This window comes from Meleagris gallopavo, chromosome 7 (genome assembly GCF_000146605.3).
Source record: "Meleagris gallopavo isolate NT-WF06-2002-E0010 breed Aviagen turkey brand Nicholas breeding stock chromosome 7, Turkey_5.1, whole genome shotgun sequence".
Lineage (NCBI taxonomy): Eukaryota > Metazoa > Chordata > Aves > Galliformes > Phasianidae > Meleagris > Meleagris gallopavo.
This window is the reverse complement of record NC_015017.2, coordinates 6,483,155-6,502,807: the sequence shown is the minus strand read 5'-3', so window position 1 is coordinate 6,502,807 and position 19,653 is coordinate 6,483,155. Positions and strand designations below refer to the sequence as shown.

Sequence of the window (19,653 nt, the reverse complement as noted above, 5' to 3'; positions counted from 1 at the left end):
TTGCTTGTAGATCTCAAAACATACCCTTGACTAACTGCTGTACGTAACATTGAACACTGCTAAATGAGGCTGCATAAATTTTAATAGGGTGGAAACCAGAAGGCTTAGGTCTCTTCCAATGCTGTTCCCGTTTTAGGGACAGAATTTGTGCTGTACTATTAAGCAATGTGTTTATGTACTGAAAGGAGCTCTTTAGGATTTGCAAGAGGAAAAATAACTTATTTTGCTAAGTATTACTGTCAACATTCATAGACCTGTTCTTTGAGATGCCTTGAATATTCTGTAAGCAGGCAATAGATTTCTGCTATAATCTCCTGAAAATAATGCAGGTAGAAGAGCCAGTGGGAAATTACAATCCCATCCTCCTATTCTCATGTTAACAGCTGAGGAAAATAAATTCACTCATAGCTAACAAACTCTTAAGATATAGGCATGATGGAGGAGTTGCCACACTATTTTCAAAAGAGAGCAAAATATTATGCCAGGCCAAAGAGAGAGAGAATAGCTGCATGAAGTCTCCAGAGGAAAAAAAATAAGCTTATCTGTGCAGACTCAATATGAACCCTTATAGAGTTCCCAATATGTACTTTTCATTTGCAGTTGTATAACCTCTAAAAACATACTACAGCCAATTGATTCCAGAACAATTCAGGTCAGCTAGATCCATTCACTCCTCTTTTAAAATTCAGAGGTGATATTATTTGCATTATTTTTGTGATGAGGAACATGTTTTCAGCTCCCCAGGGCAAGTGAACAGATCTATCTTTGCACAGAAGTGCATGCATGGACACGCATGCTCCAGAATAAAAACACACTTCCTTGTCACGTCAATGGAAGATTTGGTCCTTACCAAATTAACATAGCAAATCTGCAACTTTCATTGTTACCATACTTTAAAGGGAACCTCAGTAGCTTAACAAGAACAGTAACATACAATAAAATGACTGAAAAATAAACAAACAAGACCATATGTAGTTAGTGAGCTAAAAAACATTACTAAATATTGTTTTTGCACAATACCATATTTCAAAGCCCACAAAGCATTATCTAGGAAGCACAAAATATATTTGCGTAGGTATTTCTAAGCTATTAAGATGAACGATTTTTGTGTTAATATAATAAATGAGAGTCAAACAACACATTTGATAAACAAAAATGCACCCTTAACTTCTAAGCTTTACTCTAGTAGAAATTCTTATTAAATTTTTTTTAATCAAGCAGCAGCTGTTTTCTGGTGATGGTGGTTTTTTTTTGTTTGCTTGGTAATCAGAAGAATATCTGTAGATCAAAACGAAGAAGATAGTAACTACATGCATTTCTTTGGAGTATGCGAGTATTCACTGATATATATATCTAATTTTAATCACTGCTGTTAACGTTGAATTGCAGCAATGCAATAAATAATTCATTTAAATCACTGATAGATGAAATACTAAATTCTTTCAAGGAATATATTTACTTTAGAGATATACTTAACACTTCTTAGCACTTCACCTGTTGTCTACTCATTCAACTAAGAAAGACAAGCCAAAACACATGTCCCTCTGGAATGCAGCTTAAGTCTACAGTACAAATAAAGATCACAGTAGAGACAGTCCACTCTTGTAAAAGAGGATCCTGACAATTAAACGCAACGGTCTACATTTCCGAAGACAAGACTCATAAAAAGACAGTACATTGAAAGGATATTGCTGAAACGTATAATTCCTGATAAACAATTCCCTTTAACATTATGAATGCCATCTACATCTCATGAGCCGATAACCTGGCAGCAATCACCAGGTTTCACAGGCCAAAGAAACCCACCATTAGCAAACTCAGATTTCTGCACCCAACAGCGGCGTTGGAACTGAACTTCGTGCCACGTGTAAACCAAGACAGACGTACTTTAGGATGAAATAGGATCACTGGGGCATAAGAAAGAATGAACTACATTCAGCTGTGATTTTTTGTCCTACACAAACCAAGTAAACTTGTTTGGATTTCACACACTGTAATTGAAGGCTAAATTTAGCCAGATGTGGATACATGGAGCTACAAACTTAGCAATATTTTGAAACACTCAGAGTTGCAATCTTTTTATCCCAGTAAGTTTGAATTACAGCTATTCCATACTCGATTACGCCTCTCATGTCCAATGTGGCCAAATCCAAACAACACTAGCTCATTTTTGTTTCATAGATACGCCACTTCTTGAACTCATGACTCTGAATGAATATCCACAGAACAGATAAGTGCTCTGGACCTATTTGGTAAACATCCCCTCCATTCACCAGAAAGGAGAGAAATGTGAAGAACAAAACTCAAGCGCACACGCACACACCCTCTTAACAACAACAACAAAACCCACAACATAACTCACGTTTATAGTTGTGTATACAGATAACATGTACACGCTACCATGTAGATCAAGACCAAAACGATATTCAGTTTAGATAACGATACACTAATAATGGAAAAAAAAATCCCAAAGTTAGACAATACAGCTTTCACAAAGGTCACTTATAAAAATTACACGAGGTTACAAAGAATTACTCCTGAACTGCCTACCTACATGGAAGACTGAAATCATGAAGAGGCACACTTAAAGACAAACTGACTTCGGTCTGCTACTTCCAGTGTTGCATTATTTCAAAGCAACTACGCTACCATACTAGACATTAAAGGAAAAAAATAAAAGATTTGCAGAGATAAGGACCCAAAACCAGATGAAATCCAAAAGAAAGCTCCTGATACTGTGGACAGATCGATACATATTTTCACAAGCATGGTTATATTAACAATGCAACATGAACATACAATACATTGTTCTTGATTTGATGTTTTTGTTTGTTTTTTTCTTTGAATACTAAAAGGAAAGAGATCTTAAATAATCTATAAAATTATAGATTTTGAGTATAGTCCAAGGAACAGAATGTAGAATTTATGTTTTTGTACAGTTGCTAAGTCTTATCATATTTCTAAAATAGAAAGTTTTCTCCCTGATATATGCAATTAGTAGCCCAACCAACTTCCAGCACGGTCAGCACGAACGTCAGCTCTTTTACTTGGTACAGGTATGGAAGAGTTATTTTCCCATACTGAAGCATGAGAGTTCAGCAGGTGGTGGTATCAGCTTGATACCAGAAATCAACTTTTCTCTCAATGTTATTTCATAAATTATGAAATGTTACTTGTTATATGAGCAAACTGACCAGAACAGATATTGTAACTTCAATTTATTTATAGTCACCTGCGTAAGAACTCCCTGAAACAAGCTGAATTTGTTAACGCTTCTCATCTTCTTATATTTTTCATTGTCATTATTAGGTGAAAGATGAAAGCTTAATTTATATTTAATTTTAAATTTTATTACATCAGTTAGGATTTCAACTAAAACAGCCATCAGTAAACTACAAAAAATTTCAACTGAAATATAAACACCAAATATTCAAGCTAAAAGTTCTATTGTGTGTCATCAGGTCAATGACTGTAATGCCTATTTTTAGAAACAGAGCCCTCAGCACACCTATAGTCATTAGAAATGGCTATTTCATGTCCGTATAATAGCCAGGCAGAAATAAGCTTACACCAAGTACTTGCTCCAGACATCTTACATACTGCAAAATTCCACTGCAGCAGTGGAAGTAACAAAGATAAGAGTCTGGTCATAGAAGCATACAATGGCCTGGGCTGAAAAGGACCTCAAGACCATTTAGTATCAATCCACTTGCTGTATGGCAGGGTTGCCAACCACTTGACCAAGCCTTGCCTTGATCTCTGAAGAGCACTACTATGACTGACAACAAATCCATTGCTCTGTAACGCTCAATACACAGTCATGTCACACCCTGTGTCTGTGGGAAATTTTTTTTTTTTTCTTTAGAAAGGTATCAGTTAATTAACCAAGAGCTCACATCCTTTTCCTACTTGTAACTTGTTCCTTACAGCTCTTCTGTGAACGCACACTCTGCTAGCCAGCCTTCAATACGGTTGTTTTTCAGTGCTTTTCTTTTTGCTTTATCTATTGACCTCTGCTGTTAATAAGGAAACTCGTGCCATTTGAATGGCAGTGAATCAAGAACCAAGCTTTTGAGCAAGTATAGGGAGGTCTGAGCCAGCCCAGTCACCAGCGTAATTTGTTCAAGGATATTAGGAGCTACTATGTTCTGAACATGCATCGTACTGAAAGACCAGTATACACTTACTGTGATGAAGATGATTTAAGGACAATACCAGCTCCACACATTTCAGATTATCTTTAGTTATTGTAAATGTATCACACCTATTCAAATTCTGCTAGAAATTCTATACGTTTGAAACAGCTGTTTCAAAGTGCTCCACAGTAATAAACTGCTGCAAACTTCTAATTAGCACAAATCCTACCAGCACAGACAGCTGGAGGCTAATTTAGATTTAAAGAGAACTGCCAGGTAAAGTCACTGCATTCATATGTAGCTCCTCAAAATATCCATGTTTTTGTGAACAAAAGAAACTCACTTCAACTTCACCAAACCCAGGTACAGAAATCACTTGAACGCTGAGATCTGGGAGTGAAATCAGGAAATACATTCTAGTTCAACAGACAAACCTCTTTGAGCCCACTCTTGAACAGATTTGTTTTTCAGATTACATCTTATTAAACTTTGATGTAGCCGAGCTTTTCTGAACATCAAATGGCAATATATATGCGTACATATATCTTTTTCTTGACAATTGTTCATCTGGAATTTGTCTTTTTATTAGAATATGAGAATAAATGTGTTGCATCACTGTCAGCGAACTAAGGGATGCCAGTGTTTAAATCTTCTGATCCCTCAAATTCTGAATCATCATTATGAAGCCACAATAATTTCACTTGATTTCACTGTGCCTGCCTTTCATGATAAATGTCTTGTTCTTGTTGGGGGTAAAGAGAACTACTTACGAAAAAGAAAAAAAAAACAACAACCTGATTGACCAACAAAGAAAATGCCCTTGAAATTCCAATAGTTCAGGTGAAGTTATTAAGAATTTTCCTACCACAAGTAGGTGAGCACAGAAAGGAATTAATCCAGTCTCAACTAACGATCTCAGATACTAGAGGGTACAACCTCAGAATTGATTAAATGTGCCCTTGCCAACAAGAGCAAGTAGAATTAGTGAAAGAATATTTCAGAGCTCTGCATGCAAGTCAGCCCACAAATAGCTCATAAAACAAAAGTGGTTTGTTTCTGAAATGTGGTATGCTGAGTTGTAATTATCAGAAGTCATTAGAAAAAAAGAAAAAAGCATTTGCAACAACAACAACAACAACAAACTATCAAAACCCTAAGCTTCTTTCCCACCCCTGGTAAATCTACAGTTCACAGAGATTGGAACAGTCTCTCAAATTCTTTGGAATAAGTTAGACAGCATTATCAAGCAACTAGTAGGTACAGATCTCTTGATAGGGTTGTTACAAAAATACATCAGTGCGTACGAGCATCGGATATGGATTTCAGTTGCATTTGTCTTTCTTCTGAGGTATCAAATGATCTTTAATTGGTTTCTGTAGCCTTTGTGGATGATGTTTATCTCCTCTGTGATCAAACTACATCTTCTGGTGCTCTGATTTGCTTATCTCAGTTAGTCTCATTGTAGCAAATCATGTACTAGACAGGAAAGGATGCAGAGATGTTATCTCTTCATGCTGCTTTAATGCATGACAGATTCTTTTTCTTTCCAGCTTTGATAATGATACAAAAGCAGGAATTCTTGCTACATAAAATTTTTTGCACTGAATTCAGTAGAGTTCACTTGATTACTGAAGCAGAGGCTCAGGCTTAGTGTGTCACACTTAAGAATCTTTAGAAGAAAACATGAAAACAAAAAGAAAGTAGCGTGACTGATTTCCTACATTTTAAACAAATGAAAAAAAAAAAGCAAAAATGTTGACAGAAAAAAAGATAAAAACTGCACTTGTTTTGCTTCATCTAAAAGTATGCTTAAACCTAAATAGACCATGAAAAGAGAACAAGCAAGCCAGAAGCACAACTCTGAATATTCAGTGGTTTGTTATACTTTTGGAAAGGGTACATTTCAGATTGCTGCAAATTCAAAATAGCTTCTTAGAGCTAAGAGATGTTCTGCAGCATGAGATACTCTGAGAATATTAAAGGATGGCTTTTTAAAATAGCTTATCCAAGAACCCAGGGAACATATAATGTAAAGGCAGAAGTCACTGTCAAGTCTTTCGAAGTTCTAAAACTCTCTAACACATCCTCTGGTGAGCACAGGAAAAAAGCCACAGAAGTATACATGTATATTTGTATATATAAAGGCATGCACATCTCAGTAAATAAAGTAGTATTAAATTCAACCTAAGCCTTAGAATCCAAAAAGTTTTTTTCTAACTATCAAGAACACTTTACTCTGTACATCACAGAAGGTTGCTCATCTCTACTTCATTGATCAGACATAATTATTCCTAAGTACTTTTTTGTATAAATCTTAATATTTTTAAGAATTTATGCAGGGTATTTATGCCTCCCTCTCTATGGAACAAAAATGAAATGGCTTACCTTTCTTCCTACTAAAAGCACGGTTCATGTTGAAAGTGTATCTACTCAACTGTGTTTCTGGGTTTGGTAGGTTTTCCTCCTACACTTGAACCTGCAGAACAATACACACAAGAACACAGAAGAGTCCATTACTGTATTTGAAGTTAGTGCATTATCTTCGTATGAAATACAACACAAATGATTTTATTTACACTGAATGATCCAGAAAGTAAAAAAGGGAGGCATGCTTTGCGGAAAAAGAAGTTACTGTACTGAGATTTATTTTTTAATGCCCTGTGGCATTCCATACAGAACGACACTTCAAAGCTCAGTATGAAGCTCACACTAAAATCTAAGAAACAGAGCAGGGGGTCTTATATATAACCTAAGACAACTACTACGTACAAATAGGTTGGAAAGAAAGCTTTAAAATGAATATCAAATACAAGATTCCATAAAAGCCTTCAGTCCATACTTGCTTTGCCTTGTTTTGTGTCATTTCAGCTTTCAGATTATTTCAAGCTATGCTTTCATCTTCGTGTGGTCTTGACATTGAAAAAAAAAAAACACCAAAAACACAACCCCACAAATCAGAATGAAGAACAATCTCTTCTTCACTCAGGGATTCAAGGCAAAAAAAATTGCCTTCTATCAGTGCACCTATCTCCTTGCTTCTCTTAACTCAGATTGTGTCCCTACATGGATGTTGAACAGATCAAGTCTGGTAAAGTGCAAATATCAGTCACACAATTACATGTGTTTATAACTTAACTGAATTTGAAGTAAATTTTGTATTTCCTTCATATAAATCCTTGGATTCTTAGCCTAATTTTAGATTCACCACCTATTACCAGAATCTTTTTTCTTTAAAAATAGTTTTCCGTATTAAATAAAAAACCACCTTAAAAAAGCATTCTTCAAACAATCCAATTCTGTAACATTCATTTGTTTTTCAACTTTGCTTAAAGACATTATCATTCATTCTGTTCAGATCACCAAGTCTAAAGGTGCACCTCTGTCCTTCTCTCACAGCAACCAAGTCAAAAGAGAAAAAAAATGAAATAAAGCATTGATATCAATTATCTCTGAAATTAGGTAAAATGGCAGTATATCCAGGGCCATCAATACCATTGGAAAGTTAAGCTACTCAACGCAGCTCAAAGACTTCGCAGCACTTGCCCTGTTCAAGAGATACCCCAGGCTCAAGGACAAGAACAGTTTTGGGTTTAAAGCCAGAATTATGATTTGTCTCATAGTCCTGTCAGTTTTCTTGAATAGCAATAGAGGAACCGCTTGAGTTCTCTTCCATGATTAGGGGATCATCGTAACTTAGTTTTCCCACCAACCCTTACTTCCCTCCCCCCCATTTCTATCCTCTGAGCAGACATCTACATCTGCACATGGTCAGATGCTGGCTGTGTTTCAAGAGAACACCATTAAAGCATTTTGTTTAAAACACAGGGTAACTATGAAAACTATTAATCTTTATATCTGATATAAACATCCGTTTAACTACTACAAGTCTGCGTGTCTATACCAGTCAATGTGCTAAAATGCAATAAAGTTCTTATTTCTTGCTTCACAATGAAAATATGTGGGAGATGTAATGGATTCGCTTTACAAGAAGATATACATTAGTATTAGAACAATCCACATCAATAAAATCCATAATCCTGTGATTCTGTGATAACGGACAATCTTGTTTTTGTCAAAAACACTCCCCATTTCAATTTCAACAAAACATCAGGAGAACAAGCTCGCTTTGTCCATGACTCCTACTCCACTGGGAATAGTTGATTTCCCCTGGCTATGCTGCTAATGACTGAAGGAAACACGATTAGCTACAAGTCGCTGTTTTTCAAATTCCCTCCAGCTGTAACATGAACAACTCCTCCAACCTCTCAAAGACGGAAGAAACAGATGGTTACATGCCCCATAAAATTTTGGTCATCCCCATCTAAATAAAAAGTCCTCGGTTGCCTATGGGGCAAGGAGGTGTCATTAGGCTGTTGTAAGCGACATTGGAAAGTTTCGATTAGGGGACACCAACAGACAATATTGTTGAGTTAACACAAGCTGTTCTTTGATCATGAATATTTAAGATATTTTCTGATAAAATATAATGCTGTTTCTCAGAATGCTCAATACAGAAAGCTGCTGAATGAAATAGATTTGCAAAGCACTCTGCTAAAAGCTTATAATGAAACAAAAGTCAAAATCCCATGACGGTGCAGGGGTCCCTCTGCAACAGGTGAGTCCTTCCTGTGAGCTCATTTGTTTAATATAGGGTAAAGCAGCTGTAGCAATCAGAAGCACTGGGGAATAGTCACGTGGACAAAAATATTTAATTACTCATCATGAAGGAAGACACACCTATGTAAAGAATGTTCCTCCGCCTTTCTACTCGGAGTTTGCTTCAGCCAGACACCAAACTGTACTTGGAAAAACAAACTTAGGTACAATTTCACTAAGTGATTAGCAGACAAAATACAAAACGGTATTAACCTGGGCTATTTTGTGTTGCTTCAGTTATTTATTTGGGGGCAGAAAGAAAGAGAGATAGAAGGAAAAGAGAGAAAGAAGGCAGCTTAAAAAGTAATTTAATTGAGCTGACAATAATACAAATTTAAATGACAGCCAAATTATGAGTATTGGCTTTGTCAGGTTGAATGCCTTTCATGTGGAATGGGAAGCTGAGAATGTAAGCTGCCATAGCAAACTGCAACCGTAACAGCAGAAAGCAAGTACCTTCATCCCCCTTCCCCTTTGCGTTCACTGGCATTAAGGCCTTACTTTTCACAGTGAGGAGCAAAAACAAAACGGCCAGGGTTGTGGGTGACTGAGGTGTTTGCAGGTATTTGGTCTGATGGGCACAAGGCTAATGAGGATTGAAGCTCAAGCTGTCACCTCAGTAATTGAATTTGATCATTAATGCTAATGGTGGTTGCTGTCTGTGCTTATGCAACCAAGGAGGCAGAAGAAAGTGAAGCAGTAACGTCCTTCTAGAGCCAGATAGAAGCAACTGCAACCTGTCCTGCTGCTGCAATGGCACGGAGGCCACCCCACAGACATCTGTGTGCCTGACGTCTCCTTCCGAAATGTTCCGTTTTAATCTGTTTTCTAAATTTAGATCATCTCAGACAAGCCATGAGGGAGCACTTAGTAAAGGGATGAAACAAGCCACCAATGTTACTTGCCTTGCTTTTCTTACTTCCTCTTTGTCGCTGGACATGACTCAGGATTTATTTGGATTTCCCCACACTGCAACCTCCACCCTCAAATGGCACAGGCTGTAATGATCACCCGGGCTGAACCAGTTTATTCTATTCCTCTTTTTCATTGGACAAATAATTCTTCCCTGAAAATCTCCCTAGGACACCTCAACTTGCATCCGACAATCTGCTTTAAAAAAAAAATTAAAAAAAAAAGTCAAACATGCCCTCCTCCCTTTCAAATACAAATATCCCACAGTGAGCCAAATTAAGATGGGAACATTGAAGTTTTAGACTGTTTTCCTTATCAGATCCCAATCTTTTGAGCATATTGGGTAACATGTCTCAGAAAATGAAACACAATGTGCCTTAAATCCTGTTTTCCAAAGAGCAGCACCACACAGGAATGTGTGATTCATTGACTTGTAATGAAACATAGGGTTATAAAGTTACTGCTGAAGGAAAGATTAGAAGCTTTGGAACATAACTATAAAACTGTTTTGGTAAGATCACAACACCATTAAAATATTATTCTAATATGTGAAGACAATGGCAGAAAATAATAATAGTAGACTACATGATGTGATATACAAAACCAAGTTAACTCCATATCATGATATATTCCCTTTTCTTTTATACAACAAATTAAAGAGTAACTAGCCCCAAACCCTTTCACCTCTGAAACTCGAGTCTAAGGATAAAATATATAGATGTGTCAGAGAACAAAATTCAGTGTAGTCCTTACAGCCACTCTTAAATGCTTCCTCAGCAAGCAGTTCCATTTAATGCTATTAAATTATTTCCATCCTTTGAATTTATAAGCAATAATAGTGTTCTATCCAGACCTGCCATCTTGGCTTTTTATCCCTCCATTTCTTAACAATATGCTACCCCTTTAAATAGGAAAATTTTGTCAAAAAGAAAGTGAGTAACAAGTGACAAGTAGATAACAAGGAGATACCTAGTAACAAAAACAACTTCTTAGGCAGCCTTAGAACTAAGTACTGTTTTAAAGTAGTGAAAAAAATAAAACTAAAAAAAATAGGTTACATTGTGCTTTATGAGGGAATTGCATTACTTATGGATCAAATCAGAGTTGACACTGTATTAGTGGAAGTAGTTTTAAAGCCAGCAACGTTCCCTTCTTCCCAAACTTCTTCAATTTGGCATGAAAAATTGATACTCTTATTTTGTTCCCTATAATAACACAGTCATGGCAGACCTTAAGGAGAGCTTCCTTTTCCCTTAAATCCAGGAGATCCAGTGTCCAGAGTAACATGGTAATGCATTTCAGTCATGTTAACCTAGTTTTTTCTCTACTGTACAAGAACTCACAGATGTCAGATGTTTAGAGCCAAAACAGCTTTCCACATGTTCACTCAGAAGGAACTCGGTCATTGCCATCTGCATCCGAAAGACAGACAGATGGCAAACATCTCGCCTGCTTGCACCCCGGGGAGTCAGTGTTACCCATCAGCCATTTGATCATTTATACTGATCTGAACAAGATCGTTGCCTTTCCCATCACTTTCAGGCATGAAAACTTCAGACTTGAACTTTTTTAGAAGCCATGGAGTGCATTCACTGGTGGGTTCCACCAGTAACAGAACATACCAAAGCTCTTAACACAGTTCTGGTGGAAGGGATAGTGGATTGTCCAGCTGTTGTTCTCTGTGATTTTTTTTTTTTTAATTATTATTCTTTGCTTGGTTTTGACTTGAGCATGAGTAAGGCTCCAAAACTTTAACAAGTCATTATTGATTGGACAAAACAGTTTTAAAAAAACCTGTCCTGACACTAAAAATGGTTACTCCTACATTAGCATTATCCTTGCAAGAACTGATTGCTGCATACATGGCCTACATTTGTTTTGCTGCTGACAGATGTAGCACAATCACTTCACTGTATTTCCTTTGCAGGAAAAAAAAGCAATCTTCAAGTTTCCAAACAATAGCTTTTTCTTTCTTTAGTTTTCTACATATGTTCTCCAAATGAATAACACAGCACTTCTAATAGCGTAATTTAGTTTTGCTTGCAAAAGCTCAAAACTTCAGTAAATCTTTCCAGAGGCAAATGCAGTTTAACCCATTTTACTATCCTGCCCAGCTTGAAAAGAACAAGACATACTATTGTGAACACATGCTCTACAGATCCCACAGGACCACTCAACACACTTCCTGAAACGTGCAAATGAAGTTTAAAAGCACGTTACTGAAGTTCACCAGATGATGAAAAGGATGTGAAAAACACAGATGTCTGTTTCGACAGAGGTAATCAGAAAATTTCTAGGCAAATATCAAGGAACAGACAGCAAAAGAATGGTGAGGATAAATATGCCTGCAACTCGTCAAGCACCTGTGTGATTCTTGCAGCTATACAGGCTTCACAATGTACACCAGACGTTCTCTCTTTTCAATCCTTTCACTGGAAGCTCAAGAGACTTGCCACAATTCATTAGCTAAGTGAAACAACAAATAACTTTCCATTCCCCAGTAACTCTGCACAAGGATGCTATAAAATGGTTTTGTAACACTTGAAATTCACAGATGTGTTTTTTTTGTTTTGTTTGTTAAAGCATACAAAGTCAATATTATAATAATGGATAATTCTCTTAAGGAAATGATAAGTATATCCTGAAAGCAGTTTTAACTATGTCAAAAAAAAAAAAGTGGGGGTGGGGGCACTACATTATTTAAACCTAAATATACCTATAGGGCCTCAAGTCAAACTTTTTATACCTTCATTCATCTGGAGACACATTTCACCTCTCCCTCCAAGGAAAAGAAAAAATACAGGAATTTTAGGCATACAGACAGCTTTGTAGAATACTTTCTTATATTTTACAGTGCAGTTCCTAAGGTGTGCATTTGCAATAAGTGCCATGAGTCAGGTTGAGAAACAAAAACCACTGCCTTGCAAGCTACTAATGATTCATTTTCTCATTACCAATTTATTAATATATTCATATACTTTTGAACTTATAAAATGCAGAATTGTGTTTTAAAACAGCTATGGCATTACCTTCACATACATGTAAGACTGGTGATATTGAACACCGATCCCCTGCTACTCAAGTCACTATATTTCTCATTAATGTTAATACATTCACAATCATTGATTTAATTGTTTAGCCTCAAGGACAACATTAAGTTGTGTTCATACAGACAAATAGAGGTTTAAGTGATTGTGACAGTTTTCAAAAGTGAGAAACATTTGGCAACGTCCATTCCGTCACTCCAAACAAATGAACCTCTTAGTGAGTACCTCACAAAGTAGATTATATTGTTTTTTTTAAGCTTAATCATATTAGATTTGTTTTGCTTACGTATTTTTTTTATTTTTTTTAATCCTTTCTGAGTATAGTCTGAGGAGTCTCAACATTTTGACAAGAATATGATATGAAAATGTGATATGCAGAGATATTAAATTCATATAGAAGCATGGAAACCAAAATGATATTTATTAGTAAATTAATCTCATTATCTCTTATAAAGATGGTATGTGTTTAAGTAGTTTAGTGTAACGTACATTAAAGAGAAACATTGAGGTTTTGCTCAATTGTTACAGTTACTATGAGTTTTATTTTGAGATCTTTTTTCAAGTGATCCATCCCAGAATAATTTAACAGAAGTGATAAGAACCACAGCAATATATACACCCACATAATAGACTTCCCAAGCTAGCAAGGCTTAAATATCTTTTGCTTTCTTGACTAGAAACCTTCTGTATGTTTAAACACGCTTGGGACGAAGAAAAATGTCTATGTTTTAAAAATCTTGACAGATTTGCAAATTTATACTCAAACACACACTGCACTTAACGCAGAGAATGGCACTGACTTCTTGGGACCAAGATGACACAATGTTCACTCCTACTCCAATTACCTCCCATCTTATCGAGACATACCGAAAATCTAATTCACAGTTCTGATACAGCTTTAGATTTGCATTAAAAAACTTTCAACTGGACATCTTCAATATGTAGATATGTCCATCACAAAGCATATGAGACTCGAGCCATAACCTGTACACCATTTTGTGTAACTAATGATACGAAGGTTGCTATAGCCATAAATGTATACCTTCTACAGGAAGGGCACCATTCTGCGCTGAATCCTCACAATCACGGGGAAGAAACAAGTACAGGTAATTCTCTCAAGTACACTGAGAAAATTTGAAACCACTAACAGCAGATACAGTGACTGATCCCATAACTCAACTGTGGAATGCAAAAGGCAAGCTGGGGAGAAGTGGGGGGAAGTACCAATATCTGACATGTTTTCACACAAAGAAAATTCTAGGTTTCATAAAAATTAAGGAATACCTCAGCAGAGCAGTGCATGTACTGGACTAGAAACAGAACCTTACCAGAACATTTTCTATTGAATGGCTCAAATGCTCACCCCCAAATATTTGTTTTGCCCTCCTTGCCATTCAGATATGAGCTATCAACTCGTCTCAGGCTTTGGGTACAGTGACTGGAAGAGCAAACGCTGAGGCAAAACCACGAGATAGGCACAGCATGCCATCTCTTTAAGAAATGTATACAATCACACAATCACAGATGATCCCTAGTTGGAAGGAGACTCACAAGAATCATCTAGTTCAACTCCTGGCTCCACATAGGACCACCCAAAATTGAAACCCTCTGTCTTACGAGCTTTGTCCAACTGCTTCTTGAACTCTGGCAGCATGGGGCTGTGAGCACTGCCCTGAAGAGCCTGTTGCAGTGCCTGACCACCCTTTGGTGAAGAACCTTTCCTAACACAACACCTCAGTTCTCCTGACACAGCTCCAAACCATTCTCTCATGGTCCTATCACTGTCACCAGAAAGCAGAGCTCAGTGCTCCATGTGAAGAGCTGTAGAAAGCCATGTGGCTCCCTCTCAGCCTCCTCTGCTACAACCAATAAAGGGACCTCAGCTGCTCCTCATATACTTTGCTCTCTAGGACCTTCACCATCTTTTTTGCCCTACTTAAGCTTTGCAGCCACATTTTCTAGAATTCAGCACATGGATTCAAGCTCAATTTTCGTATGCATTTGTGAAGGTGAAGAGTGCCCACATAAAGAACAAAACGTGAGCATACCTGATATCCTCGATAAGATCCTTGCAGCAAGCAACAAGAAAATCATACCATAGACATCACATCTTTATTTATAAACAAGAGACAATAAACTACAGCATAACCCCCAGAGGACAACATGCGTCCCTACAGCATTGAAGCACTATAGAAAGCACTGCTAAAGCGAACTAAAACTAGGCATCAGCTAGGGAAATAATAAAAACAGGACCACCAACATAAAATTGCACTCTATAGCCAATTGTTTCATCAATATGCATGCTATTCTCTCGTCCCTGCAACAACATACATATTCATTTCCAATAAAATGAATTATTCATAGCTGTTCAGACTACTTACAGTCACTCCCAGGACAATACCATATAAAATACTGGTATTTGCTAATGAAAAATAATTTAATGTTTCAGATGCATATCTGAACAACTTCATGATAACTCGTATACTGCATTTCTGAAACAATTTAATTTCACTATACTATTCAAGAATCAACCTCACAAGAGAAAGAATTGAGGGTATCTATATTAATGTATTTTACAGAAGTCCATTTCAATAGCAACAACAAGGAGTACTGAAAGAACAAGCTGTGACATCGTGAACAAGCAAACTGAGCACAATGATGACTGAAAACTGGAGCAACTTATAAGAATTTCTAGAGTAGGGAATAGTCATTACAGGACAGTGCTTAAAAAAAAATCAGCTCAGAGACACAGCACATCTTCAGCTAAACTCTTCCACAGTGTATTCTGATTTAACGGAAAACTTACATAGGAAGACTGAAGCAAAGCTCATCCTTTGGGAACTGAATATATAAATACAAGCACCTACATAGTTGTAAGCATGAAGTGGCTCACTGATGGCATGCAGACAGAAAAGACTTAGTGAATTCTTATCAACGTCTTTGCCATTAAAGATGAAAAACTTACAGTAGCTATTGTAGGACAAACACGACTATGTCCTTTCTTAGAAAACCCTACTCGTCAAAGAAAATAAACATTCTTCAACACCATTGATGCAAGTAACGAAAACACAAATTTCATAGTGTGAAGAAAAAAACATTAGTGCTGTTGAGGAACAGAGATGAAAAATGAAATGAACGATTAACAATTACCTTGAAAATTAAAAGCCCAAAGCATTATTACAGAGAGAGAAAAACAACAATTACAGATGCGCCTTGGAAATGGAAAGGAACCGAAGAGGAAATATTGTCAGATGGGTGTAATGGGCAGCATTAAGTATGGTGGTATATTTATAGACAGAAGTATCTGCAAAAAATCTGCAAAACCTCTGTGCTCCTTGTTTCTCATTTCATTTATAACACGCATGCTAGCTGCACTCCAGATTCTTAAAGCCCAAGGACTAGCAAGAAGCCCCATGTTTTAAAACTGCTATAACCAGGAACAGCAAGACTGCGCCTACTCAGCAAAGCATTGTGACTACAGAAGCGAAATCAATATCTCCTTCTAGAGAAGATAGAATTTAGAAAGATATTATCACTTCCAGACTAAGATTTCTTCTCAAGCAGAGAAACATTAGCACTGAAGCCTTTAGCATCCTACTGAAGTCTGCACAATTTTGCAAGTAGTCACTTGACAAACGTCTGGCATCAAGCCACTGGGAAACGAGATGTGTTTTGTGGTCTTTTCATTTGCAATACATACACAGAATCAAATACTTACTTAGTACCAGCAGAAAAAATGCAATTAGAAAGCAACTTAAAAATTAAACAAATGAACTAACTACTACATTTCCTTCACATTATCTGGAGTGTTACACAAGACACCTCAATGCCTTCTGATCCCTGGGAAAATATAAACAAGTGCAAACTAAAAAGCCAAATTATTATTTTAAGATAAAGTAATGAGAAAGTTAATATAATAAAGGAACACAGTTTCTTGTTAATAACAGCGAAGCTGCTTCGCCCTATTTATGGCATTTTTAAACAAATGATGTAGAGGTTTCCACTGGCATTAACCACATAAGTCTTCCTATGGAATTATCATTATTCCATCTTGTAGATAGTTCAATTAAGACAGAAACAATATATAGCCTCCCAGAGTCATCTAAACAATTAAGAGAGATGCAGTGAACCAATGTCTTCTAACTCCCTCATTCCTATTTAATAATTTATATACATAAAAATACTGTCTACTAGTTATTCATCTTACTCAGATGGGAATTTCTTCTCTATGTGTATTTACGCCAAGTTAACACCATGCTGCTTTAGTTCATGTTACTGTACAAGTTCATTAGCCACCACCGTATCTGGAACTCTGCTCAGCTACCTGATTAAATCTCTCTTATGAGGAAATAATCCTCTATTTATCTAAAGTATTTACATTTACCATATTATTTCCTCAAGCTGTTTATTGCTATCTGCATTCAATAAAGCAAAACTTAGTATTAGTCATTTTTTGCTGCTATTTTATGACAATAAGAGAATATCTTGACTTAAAATACTTTGCCACTATATTATCTAAAGCATTACAGTCTTAGGACCTCGCAGGATTGGTCTAACTGCCTGGTACCAATACAGGTATCCAGCGCTATTCAGTTTCCTATCAAAAGTATGGTAGTTGCTTCTCAGGGTTTACCTTTTTTCTTGTTAAAGCAAAAGTGAACAAATGCACCAAAATAAGTTACCTGTGCTCCTTCCCTGTTAGCTTTGCATAAGAAATAACTTTTGCCCTAAAATCTAAGCCACGTATCAACCTCGAATTTAATACGGGATTGGGTTTTTTTGTTTGTTTTGGTGGTTTTTTTTTTTGTGAAATATATGGTAAAGCAACAACGTTAAAGCAACAACACTGTGTCCCTATTCCTCAGTGCAGAATAGGCTCACATGCATGATACCAAATCTTTGCACAGGGTGATGAACAACCTCACTCATGACATTTACAGCTACTCTTTTACCCGTTTCATGACTTCTCCATTACAACACAGTGATCAAAACTATTTGAATTGATAACTTTGTGCATTACAAAATCTGCACTTTTCTTCCTGAAGTCAAAATTTTGATTTTCTATTATAATTTCTATACAATTCTATATTTTCTTTTTACTTACACAAAGAACCAACTGCTCCTTGATATCTCTTTTGACTTTACCTATATTGTAACAGCAGCAAATTGGTACACTTGGCAGATCTCATAAGTCAGTAACCAGGTGGTACAGAACTTCATTCGCTGATAGACAGAAAGCTGCAAGCGGACATTGACATTTTCCTGATCTTAATTGATTAAGAGCAGGAAATTAGGTTTTAAAATCTCAGAAGACTTTTAGCTATAACAGTACCATGCAAATTTATCTTCAGAAAAAGCTCAACTGCATTTATGGTGTTGAAAAGAGACATACCAAGTAGCACCAAACATTAAGTACAAAATGCTTTTTCGCTTTCATTTGCTAAGACCTCACATGTGCTCTCATATTCACCACTAAACTCTTTGCTGCATACTTTAGCAGTTCAAGCTGTGTAACAATGTAATTGTGATATTTCCAAGTACAAAGTCAGAATTATCATTTCAGAATTTGAGTTATAACTCCTCAGACAAAGGAAATAAAGCAACCTGAATTCATTTTTAAATTTGCCTCAAGTGAGCAAATTGAAAGGCTAACAAAGTACTGTCTTCACTCAAGACCAGAATGCTGTGTTTTACCTTGTATTTTTCATGATAACGAATACGTGTGCAATTAACAGTGTTTATCTGATGAACACAGACGCACTGAACTGCAGAAACTCACCTCAATCGTTTGTCTAAGCTCTATGGCTATTGCGAGTACCAGGAATGCATCCATCTTGGCTACCTGGTTATCCTAAATATCCATACAGCTCCCATACTATCACTGTATTTGACACATCATTTAATCACGGAGTAAGGATCTGCCAACTTTATAGGTCAGAGCTGCATTTTCTAAAAAGCCAAGTAAGGACAGGAAGACCGATGCTCCAGAGAACACATTTCTCCCATCATTTAGCAGTAATGGTTAGAACACACTGAGGACAAAATACTTCAGTGGATACGTGAAGTGTGAAGAATGAGATGGAGGAATTAAAGTGCTAGAAGCACACGCTGTGCATCCAGAAGATATCCTATGAACAGAGACATGGAGCACACAACCATGCAGGGCACCTGCATTACAGCGACAGAGGGCAGAGGGCAGAAGCACATTCCAATAAATTCCAGTTTTTATTTTGAACCACTCACTGGTGGGGAAGAACAAAACTAATAGTTGTAAGACTGGCGGTTTTATATTAACATCCAAGGATCTGTTGAAATACTTCGTGAATAACTGTTCCGCAAATATACAGCACCTTCCCAATAAGAAATTGCAAAGCACTGAGCTGTGTCATTTATTCACAGGTAGCAGAGGACTCTCCATAGTTGATCATAATACTGACTGCCACAGCTCAGCCCACCAAAAGCAGATGGGCAGCTAACCATACATACTCAAGTCTTTAATATTTATGTCCCAGTATGGCAGAGTAACCATTAGAACAGTAAATGGAATCTCTGAATAAGTCTGCAAGTCTTCAATTCACTCGAGAAAATGAAACATACTTGAAAACGAAGGAGGTGAAGGCAGCACGTAGAAGAGAAACTAAGAAAAGCCCTGCTTGCTGCTACCTGATATCAGTGCAAGAACAAAACTGAATTTCCAAGTGGTACATTAGTCTCCGTGTTTCTGATATATTCAGTGCTGTTTGTTTTTTTATATTAGCTTTAGGTGCTATAAAATTCATAGAGAAACTTTCATGATGTTTAAAAAAACAAAACCCTTGCTAAAAACAGCGACCTTAGATTTTCTGCTGCGTTACATCACTGAAAGATGATCTATATAGCTACTCAAGCCTGATTTTTTTTTC

General features: G+C 36.7%; 1 protein-coding gene across 7 annotated transcripts in view; it reads right to left on the bottom strand.

Moving 5' to 3' along the window:
* GULP1 (GULP PTB domain containing engulfment adaptor 1) overlaps window positions 1-19,653 on the bottom strand; it is a 123,221-nt gene that overhangs the window by 73,865 nt on the left and 29,703 nt on the right. For 6 of the 7 annotated variants that reach the window (XM_031554133.1, XM_031554134.1, XM_031554131.1 and 3 more), the window contains exon 2: window positions 6,522-6,612. In XM_031554133.1, the coding sequence (XP_031409993.1) occupies window positions 6,522-6,549 (28 nt within the window). In that variant the 5' untranslated portion in view covers window positions 6,550-6,612. Of the gene's footprint in view, window positions 1-6,521; window positions 6,613-9,697; window positions 9,865-19,653 lie in introns of those variants that run through there. The other variant, XM_031554132.1, reaches the window with a different exon arrangement.